General features: G+C 41.4%; 1 protein-coding gene across 1 annotated transcript in view; it reads left to right on the top strand.

The window, feature by feature from the left end:
- Positions 1-3,392: 3,392 nt before the first annotated feature.
- The window catches only part of dpyda (dihydropyrimidine dehydrogenase a), a gene marked incomplete at both ends in the record, with an annotated part of 40,748 nt that continues 33,139 nt past the window's right edge, over positions 3,393-11,001 (top strand). Inside the window, 2 exon segments of the mRNA XM_080543992.1 lie at positions 3,393-3,416; positions 4,006-4,116. Coding sequence (XP_080400118.1) covers positions 3,393-3,416; positions 4,006-4,116 — 135 coding nt within the window.

Genomic DNA, 11,001 nt, shown 5'->3' with positions numbered 1-11,001 from the left:
TGCATACTGTGGGCCTGGCGGAGGGCGTTATTGATCTCCCATCTGTTTGGGGCCCTGTGTGATCAGTGGAGAGTGAGAAAGCCAGACGCGGGGCTGGGCTCCCTCTCTCTCCCCCCCCTATGGACGCAGCCAACACTCACAGATGGGCCTGGGTTTAGACAAGACCTTCTGTGCGAACCCGAAACGCTGCCCCCCCCCCCCCCCCCCCCAACTATCCAGTAGAAAGGTCAGACAAACAGTAGGGGAGTAGTTGTCTTCTGTTATTTACACTGTTTTGTTTTTTTATGACATTATCACACCCACATACACATACACAGGCAGGGACGCAGGCGAGGCGATGACACACATACAAACAATAGCATGAAGACACGTGCATATATACATGCTAATGATGTGTCACCACCGGTCAGGGATGTTGTTGCTGTAACACGGGTAGTTTTAATTCCTGCTCCGTGAGGTCTGACTGCCTCTTAGTTACCATGTAGATCCACTGTGGAAATGAGGATGTGTACAATCACAAGGTGGCTGTGCAGTAGAGGAGGTATTGATCCGAACATATGGATGAATCCCTCTTCTCGTGCACATTATCGATCCCATCGAGATGCGTAACATTTGACTTTTCTGAGAAAATCCTACAGTGGCATAATATAATTGCCTTTGTATGTGTGTATGCCTGTATATGTGTATGTATGTATGTATGTATGTATGTATGTATGTATGTATGTATGTATGTATGTATGCATGTATGTATGTATGTATGTACCGGTATGTATGTATAATGTTAAACCATGCTTGAGGAAGGTATAATAATAGGGTGTATGTAAGGATCACAGCGATATGAATGATGCATGTCTGCTACCTCCATTTTGATCAGGGTCAGTTCAAACAATGAGACTTGGGCTTGTATTTCATATAAGCCAGGTTTAACCTCAGTCACCCTAGGTTGAAAGCCAGAGGATTAACACTGCTGTCCATTTCCTTTGCTATTTTTCTTCATTTAACCATTTTGTAACAACAGCAGATTAACTGCTGTCAAACACCATTAGTAGTGGGTCCAGGCTGGACCCCGGCATGGATCTGTTTCTCTTGTACATTTTCCACTCGAGGAGAGAAGGTCAATACAGGCCTGTAAGTGGGTCGCTCTGCAGGAGGGGGGGGGGACTAAGTCTGTTCTAAGGTTTTCAGGTTATTTGACGTGCACGTCCGGTGAGAAAAGTGTGATTTCTTCAGGAAGTCACTGGAATACTTGGGGTCAACACCATCAATGCTGCAGGCCTTCACGAGTCCGCAGAGAAAGTAGAGTCATCGTTGAGTCGTTGATGCCCCCTGCGGCGCCACACGTGAAGAGAATGAAGAATGAAGGGTTTAGCTTGCAGTTCTGTAGGGTGGCCTGGCATTGATCCCTAGACCGAGCTTCAGTCACAAGTCCTGCCACGCCTGCCAGCGAGTACACAAGGCTCCACGCCTCGCGACTCTCCACCCCTTGGATGACGATCACTTCCTCCACCGTTTGTCCCAGTTCCACAGCCACACTGGGCACCGAGCACTAATGATGTTTGTTTATTTCCAATCTCTTTTTTTGGATGATGTCAAACAACTGCAATGTGTCTAGCAGCCAATGTAATAGTTCTTGATCAAAAACAGGCTCTTTGTTTTGTCGCTGGACTGAACACATGAACATAGGCTGTTTTGATCAAATAAGGACAGCGACACATTGACTTGATGTGGTGTCCATGCTGTCAAAGCATCATTGTTACTATTAAGTCCCAGGAGAGCTATTGTACGATCACATCCCCCCAGCTAAATTACCGTGCCATTTTCAAGAATTACCTATGAGCGTTTGATACAAACATATTGGTTTATCTAGACCCCCATAATATAAAAATACATAAGTACCACAGTCCTTAACAGACAATAAAGTAAGAAGAAGAGTATTTTTTATTGTTTCAATATGGACCTCACGCTGCGGTGTAACTACACTTTATTAGGTGTGAAATTAAAGAATTAATAGGATGATGTTTGGTGCGGCATAAAAGTGGGACATTTCATTTAGCGTGGCTAACACAGTAGGAGAGAAACAGGTTATGTTTGGCCCGGCCTTTTTTTAACACCCCATACCTCTGTATGAAATAGTCTTTCCTCCACTGCCTACTGTGAAAATATTAAAAGAAGATGCTTTATGTTTCGTCACATAGCCTGTGGGATACTAATTGAGGAGGGTTTGCTGATGTTATTGGAGAAAATGAGAGAAGAAAATACTGGAAAATGATTCCATGGTGAATATATACAAAACGCTGCTCGGGGATGCTACTTTCTGCGCTCCATACTGTGGATATTTGCATAAGAACCTGTAGGGAAATACTTGTTCATATATTTTTTAGGGCAGTGCAAGAGGGATGATTGTAGTGTGCATACAGAAGGGAAGAGAATATCCATCTGCACCATCTGCACCCCAGACAAGGAAACTCACAAAGGGAAGCAGCGCCTGAAAACAAAACCTGAACATCCTCTCATGGAGAACTAGTGCCGTGTCTGGGGGATACACCTGGGCAAGGCATTTGATAATCAGTGGACCGAAAGTGTACATTTGAATCTAACTGTCTAAGATGGATTCCCTACCACAGTCCCTGCCACAGGCAATAATATATTTACAAAACATATCTGTACCGACATGCCCCCCCCTGTGTATTCAGACTATGGCTTTGTGTAACAATAACTAATCTGTTGTTATTATGAATACTAGAAGTATAATACACATGCTCAATCGAGTATACAATCAAATGTTTTATCCAAGTCTCTGCTTCCGAGTCCCCATCTATTCATGAATGGTGTGGGTAATACACAATGCTCGACTGTGCAATGCAAAGAGAGTGTGTTGTGTTTATGATTACAGACAGTGGAGAGGCTCATGATTGCTGATCAGTGGTCATGGAAGTCTGCAGGATCACCCAGTCTAGAGGGGAGAGTTGGGCTACACTTGATTGTTTGAGGACAGTGTGAGGACAGTGTTTTGAAATCTGCTGGCTTAGTGTGTGTGTGTGTGTGTGTGTGTGTGTGTGTGTGTGTGATAGAGAGGTAGGGAAAGGAAGAGGAGGAAGAGAGAGAGAGGAAGAGAGAGAGAGAGAGAGAGAGTGAGAGGGAAGAGCAACCGAGAGAGAGAGAGAGAGAGAGAGAGAGAGTGAGAGGGAAGAGCAACCGAGAGAGTGAGAGAGAGTGAGTGAGAGGGAAGAGCAACCGAGAGAGAGAGAGAGAGAGAGAGAGTGAGAGGGAAGAGCAACCGAGAGAGAGAGAGAGTGAGAGGGAAGAGCAACCGAGAGAGAGAGAGAGAGAGAGAGAGAGAGAGAGAGAGAGAGAGTGAGAGAGAGAGAGATGGGGAAGAGGAGAGGGCGAGAATGGCCTCAGGTGCTTCTGACCAAGTAGCGAGTATGTACTGCACCTCCGGTCTTTATAAGAACGGCATAAAAAGTCTAATTCAGATACACTTTAAAGGCATAATTTATTCATTGGTTTGAGCCTGTTATCGTCTGGGGTAGTGTCAAGGATAGGTAATACCACCGTGGCTTTTCATTGAGTGTTGTTCGAGTTTTTATTTTTATTTTTTATAACGCTCCATTGGTTATCAAAATATACCTGGACAACCGTCGGAGTGAATATAGAGCAGCGTAGCATGCTGACGAAGAAAAACACAGACGTTTTCGTATTTATTTGATAATAAATACATCTAGCAGAAAAGTAACATTCATTCTTACATTTTCCATTAAAAACATATAGATTTTTTTTTAATATCTCACCAATAATGTGTTTTTATATTTTAGAAAGTTACAGTACTTACAAATTACACACAAAACTCTCCCTCACACTCTATCATGCTCTATCTCTTTCTTTCTCTCTTTGTCACGTTTCCATACACACCATACCTGCTCTCTTATGTCACTGTGAAGCTGAGTTTTTCCTCCCTTCTCCCTTCTCCCCCCCTCATCCCTCCCTCCCCCTATCCCTCGACAGAGTACCCTGGCCCTGAACCCTTGGCTGAAAGGCCATGCCGTGATCCACTCCACAGCTGCTAAGAAAGTAGAGAAGAGACACTGGAAATGGACCCCAGAGAAAGGCTGTGACGTGAGTACGTGACGTTAGAATTATAACGTTCTAATTTTTGTCAAAATTGAGTTTTTTACATAATCTGATCCATTAGGTGTTTATTAATGCCTGTGTGGTGTTATTTTTTTTAAAAATGTTGACATTTTTGAGTTAGTAATTAATAAAATACTAAGGTTCCATCTCACAAAACATAATGGAATGTAAAAACTTTGACGCTCAATATCTCTGAACTGCCCTAAACGGAGATAGAACCTTATAATTCTAAGATCACAAATAGTTCTCTCCTCGCCCCCTCACCCTCTTACACTCTCACCCTTCACCCTCTTACACTATCACCCCTCACCCTCTTACACTCACCCCTCCCCCTCTTACACTATCACCCCTCACCCTGAATCTAGGGAAAGAATATACCCCCTCCCCGGCAGCACCACAATCACACACACACACACACACACACACACACACACACGCACGATCACACACACACACACACACACACACACACACACACACACGCACACACACACACACACGCACACACACACATACATTCAATCACCACATGTGATTGTTGTAGACTTTGTGCCTAAATTGTGAACCCTATTTTCTTGGCATTCGACCTCATCTGATAGAGTTATATGAGGTAGCTGTTTTAACCTTTTCTTGGACTTATGTTGATGTCTATGGCTGTGTCCAGGACCACTGACAACTGACAAGATAGCACACACACACACTCACCCACACACGCACACACACACACACACACACACACACACACACGCACACGCACACACACACACACACACACACACACACACACACACACGCGTACACGCACACGCACACACACATAACACATTCACCACAAGATTATCTTGGGATCCCAGACACACACTGTCAAAGTCTCTGAAATATCTGTTAAAAGCAGCACACAATTGAAGTGTTTTTTGGCAGGTGGCTGCAATGCCACTTCTGTCCCAGAAGGCATCTGAGACTCTATTTGATGTCGACACAAAACAAGATCGAGGGGTTTTGTAAAAAAGATTATATTCTCCCCACTGACTGCTCTGTTGCTAAGTACAACTGGCTACTTCATAACGATCATCAGTGGTGATGGATTCATCATTTTATTTAATGCTGAAAAGCGTTATAGATTGATGAACATATATATACCGGTACAGACCTTATACAAACATTTATGTTTATGGATTCAGGAGGTTTTAGAACAGATTTAGGTGAATTTCAATTATGAAATTGAAACAGACATTAAGAATAATGGTAACCATGAGTAAATATAGATGACATTGTGTTGAGATATATGACGATGAATGTTTTTATCTGGTCAAATCAAAACTCAAAGTAAGTCATAATCCAACGACTGGAGATGTTTTGCTCACTGCAGTGTTTCGCTAACACACTGCCATTCTCTCTCTCTGCCCATTCTTCCAAACACTCTGTTTACTCTGGCTAAACCAATATCGCCGATAACTCTATTTTATCAAAGTGCTGACTTTGATTTCTGGTTACGATAGTTGAGTTCCACAGTATTGATTGTAGATAACAGATTGATCTTCTTGCTAAGGGGCAAAAGCAATGAGTATTTTACTGATCCTTAAAATAACTTTAAAATAACCCGGAGCATCTTCATAATGTTCTCTGGGTCAGGTCAGATGCCATGGAGGCCATAAACATCATTGATACTGTATGTGTATCTAGAGATAGTCAGTATCTATAGTGTCTCAGTGGAAAGCTAGGAGAGAAAGGTAAAGAGTTATGTTAAGGGTTGAGTCTTGTCTCTTCTTCTTGGCGCTTGTCTAGCGTTACCTTCTAACTCTTGCCTAAGATTGAATGTATTATGTAGCTCAAACTAATTCAACTGTTTTTGATGTATATACACAGTATGTGCTTCTCTCTGTTAAATATCCTTCATTAGTAAGCCACCTCTGTCCCCTAATCCAACATAATGAACATACAGTATATATTGCATTATGATTGGGTGTATTATTGTAGAAGGCAGGGTAAGATGCTAGGCTTCAGGTCTTCATGTTTTATTGCTTTAAATTATAGAATAGCTACACACAATCCTACTGTCTGGGATGTGTGATACTGTTTCACTTTCTTAACCAGCCTCTTCGCTATCTACCGACAGTAGATCCCCTTAACCGCCCCCCTATCTACCTACCTTCCTACCCCCCATCTACCTACCTACCTACCTACCTACCCATCTATCTACCCCCCATGTCTGATTAACAATGCATCTTGGCACTACAATGTGTTACCATGTTGAAGCATTTTCATAAATAGAAAAAAAACAGGCCTTTGAAATGTGACCATTTGGGCTAAAAGCTAAGGCTAATGCTAATAACTCATCTTCTCATGACCGCTTTATCTGATTCAGTCAGATGGGGGTGGCATACTATGCTTGCAGAATACAGTGTAAGCACATTCTAAGTAGTGAAATGCTTGACATGAACTATACAACATGGTCATTAACTGGGGAAGGTTAATCCACAATGTATTTTCGTATTTACGCTTAGTGTATATTATCATCAGTAGCCTATGTATATCAGGCCATAATTAGGTGACTGGCACCTTACAGGCCCGTGGTCCTAGGGTACTTCATAATATCATAGCTTAGTATATCATGAGTTCAACTTAGCCCATATTAAGTGAGTGGTCTACCCCCCTGTCTGTAGGTCTACCCCCTATCTTTCAATCGACAACCTGTCTGTAGGTCTACCCCCTATCTGTCAATCTACAACCTGTCTGTAGGTCTACCCCGTGTCTGTCACACCCCATTTATGGTTATGGGGGCATATCTGTAGGAACATGCCCCATTGCCGCTTGCGGTTATATTTATTATTATTATTAGTAGTAGTGGTATTATTATTATTATTATTATTATTATTATTATTATTATTATTATTATTATTATAGCACTACAGCTTTCTGTCTTGCACGTTACAGTATGTTAGCATAAGTACTAAGACCTCAGTGAAGCTGGGTGACAACAGTATGTTAGCATAAGTACTAAGACCTCAGTGAAGCTGGGTGACAACAGTGATTTAGAGCACATTTAGCCACTGCCCATCCCCATAATCGTCCTTTCTGTTCCGCGTCTGATCTGAGGCCTGTGCTTTGGTGTCAGAGAAGGCTTGTGGGAGGTTTATTAGGCATCTGAAGGTAATTGCTTTAATGAGCAACGATGAAAGCGAGGAGGGCAAAAATGCTTCATAAGTGAATCCTGACTGGAATTCGTTAAATGCCTTAAATTGCCTTTCATAATTATCACTCTGCACCAGGTCAGAGTCAAGGTCCAATAAAACGAGGGGAAAATGCATTTTTTGAAATAGTCGTTTTCATTCCTATCACAATCAAATCTTAAGGATGGAATTTAATCTTCCATTCATTTTCATGAGATGCATAAATTACAGCTATCGTTACTCTTGGTGCTGGAACATTTTGTCTAATTGATAATTAAGCATTTCAGACATAGGAATAACATTAACAATCTAACCCGCAACCCTCTTTGTCTGAGAGATAACCACATTGATGTGCACAAACTCAAAAAAGCAGTGCACAATAATTTTTCACAAGAGTTTTTCTTTTTTTAATAATTACAAAACATCTGACAATAACAGTATTTTGACAGGCACAATTGAAGTAAACCATGCCTTACTTAAGCCGTATAACATGTTTTACCCCTGTTATTGAATAAAATACGCTCTTTCTTCTTGGCACTTTGACACAACTTGACGTTAGAATTATAAGGTTCTATCTCAATTTTTGTCAAAATTGAGTTTTTTACATAATCTGATCCATTAGGTGTTTATTAATGCCTGTGTGGTGTTATTTTTAAAATGTTGACATTTGTTTGTCAATGATTAATAAAATACAAAGGTTCCATCTCACGAAACATAATGGAATGTAAAAACTTTGACGCTCAATATCTCTGAACTACTCTAAACGGAGATAGAACCTTATCATTCTAAGCTCACGACAATGCAATTAATTCCAGTGGCAATGAGTGTCAATTTCTACTGAGGCCAAAATGTATGGAATATTATTTGGACGTTGTCCTATACAATAGGTGCCATATCCACAGCAGGTCCTCTAGTGAGGAGATGTATCTCATCTTTTCATGTGAAATAATTGTCCTCTCATGCAGTATTATGGATGAGATCACATTAGGAGTTGTGCCAGGTTTATGTGTCACTATTGAAGGGATATAAATTGAGTCAAACGAGGAGCAACTGCTACACTCCATCACATTGAGATAAAAGTAAATGGATCATGCCTCTAATAGTTGGGCTGTGTGAAGACAGATTGCTCATTAAATGATTTGCATGTCGGAAAGAAGAGGAGATTAATTTATATTCAGGAAATATGAAGATATCAAAACAAAAAATGGACTACAAATGGTTTATCATGCTGTCTACCTCTTGTTCGACTAATTTCTAGTGACAACTGCATGGTTATCTTGTCATTTCAGTTAAAACAAGATGACATGTTTTATTTTGAAAGAACAGAAGGGATACTTTGTCATTTAGGTGGAAGGATCCAAATGGGGATTCAGGCATTTTGGTGGTGTGTTAATGTTGGTTTCATAGGTGTTGGTGGGAGATCAATAAATGGATTCAACTTCAGCTCAATAATATTTATTCTTTTTAAAAAGGGACACACATATCAGAGGTTGCATTTCACTGATCAACCTGAAGTGTCTGACAATTAACTTCTCTTCTAAATGCAGATCCAGTAGGTGCATTGAGGTGATTGTAGGACATCATCTGAGGACAACAATATATCTGAGGATGTAGTACTGCTGCTATTATTTTTGTCATGTAGCCCTTTTAGATGGACAAGAGACCACTAGGAAGTCTCCTTTTCCTCTTGAAGGAGCAATCTTGGATTAGCCCATTGATGCTGGAAGTATACAGTATGTAATGGAAGTATATGTGACACCGTTTCATGAAAAGGTCCTCATGTCGGGAATTGTGAAACCTTGCCTTGTTGGTAACAGTGGGCAATCATTTTAAATGTACTGTCTTATTTTTTTTATTACAGCTTTGATGCCCAGATGGAATTATTATTATTGTTATTATTATTATTATTATTATTATTATTATTATTTAGAAATGTAAACATGTCAGCCCTGCAAGTTTGTTTCCTGAGCTGACAACCCCACTGACAGATGACAGGTAGATAATGACAGGTAGTGTAATGGCGGAGTGGTTGTCTTGAGGGAGTGGTTGGGGTGGAGTTAACCAGCTATTGTTGCCTGTGAATACTTTGAGGGCGGATTTCTCGGCTTGGTGATTTGGGGGGTATCAACATTCAAATATGCATGACTTATTCAACTTGTTTCAGATTTCAATGTATGACTCATAATTTGAAAGCTTATCTCCCCTTTCATAATCTGGAAAAAACAGAAAAATGACATTGCCAGACATGCAGACTTTTTCACAAATATGTAAAATGTAAGCTTGTTTCACTCAATGCAATTACAAACAATGTATAATTTCAAAACATGGTTAAAACAATACTTTTTATCTCACGGAATGTAGCTCCATGACATCCCTAGCTCTGTCTATGAAATTGAGAGTGGTTCAATTTCTCCAGCTCCATCCCTTAGTTGTTGGCCAAGAAGGTGACCAGGAGATCGTTTTCTTGTTGCTTGAATAACAGATTGCACCTAGAACAGCCATGACCCCTGAGTGAAGAAAAATGTTATATCTTTGTACTCGATCAAATTTCAGGACCCTCCTTTCATGACTCTTCCTAGATATGTGCGTTCTACCACCCAGTATCCTTACATTTTCAAAATCACATCAGGATAAGCTAGTATGAAGCTATTTTGCTGTTTTTCTGTGTTGGATGCAGGCTAATTTACAAGCGGCCAACTAGTGGTCGTTGTGTGTAAATAGCAGATTTACATTCTAAAGAGGTGGCGCTTTTAGTAGGTAAAAAGCCACGTCTGTTCTAGTGTTAAGTAAGCCATATTTAAATGTTTCTCATTCATCCGTGGTCCCTTGATCCTCGGGGTGTCTTGTAGACGTGCACCAGCAGGGGGTGGTCCATAGGGGGCACTGTGATGAAACATTGACAGTCACTGTGTGGTTTAAAGCAGGTCACTGTGAGCTAGTGAGTCAGATACTTTGCAAACGGGGCTGCTTCGTTATCTTTGACTACCTCCGTATAATTACAAGACACTGATCAACCCGGCCATTGATTCTCTCCTCCTGATCAAATGTCAGGCTGCTGCTGCTACGCACCAGGATGGAGCACACCGAGGGTGTGTGTGTGTGTGTGTGAGTGAGAGAGAGAGAGAGAGAGAGGCAGAGAGAGAGAGAGACAGAGAGAGACAGAGAGAGAGAGAAAGAGAGAGAGACAGAGAGAGAGAGAGAGAGAGAGAGAGAGAAAGAGAGAGAGAGAGAGAGAGAGAGAGAGAGAGAGAGAGAGAGAGAGAGAGAGAGGGAGGGAGAAAGAGAAAGAGAGAGGGTACGGGGGTGGTTGTGATCGATGGGCTTTATCAGTTGGAACACACAGACCCCCCTCGTAATCCCAGCAGTGACCCTCTCTCCCTCCCCACTTCCATCCCAGTATTAACTACCAGATACATGGATTATTACACCACAAGCACTTCCCCTGCCTAAGCCGCTCTGATGGAGGGTTGGGGGGGAGATTACATGAATATGGTTAAGATGTGATGTTAATAGAAATGTCCCCCATCCCCTCCAAGCACATTTCCATGCTTGGTAATGTACAATAGGAACACACAAAAGGCTTTCTTTATGCCTGTTCAGCTTATGGCTTAGAGTACTCAGTGAAGTAATCGGAATGCATTTCACCCTCCCTCCCAATAGGCTTGTCCCATTTTGGGTATGTGTTTTATTAAGAGGATTA

The sequence above is a fragment of the Nansenia antarctica genome (genome assembly GCF_963989245.1).
Source record: "Nansenia antarctica genome assembly, chromosome: 13".
Lineage (NCBI taxonomy): Eukaryota > Metazoa > Chordata > Actinopteri > Argentiniformes > Microstomatidae > Nansenia > Nansenia antarctica.
Note: the sequence above shows the minus strand (reverse complement) of the source record. Positions and strands in the feature narration are given on the sequence as shown.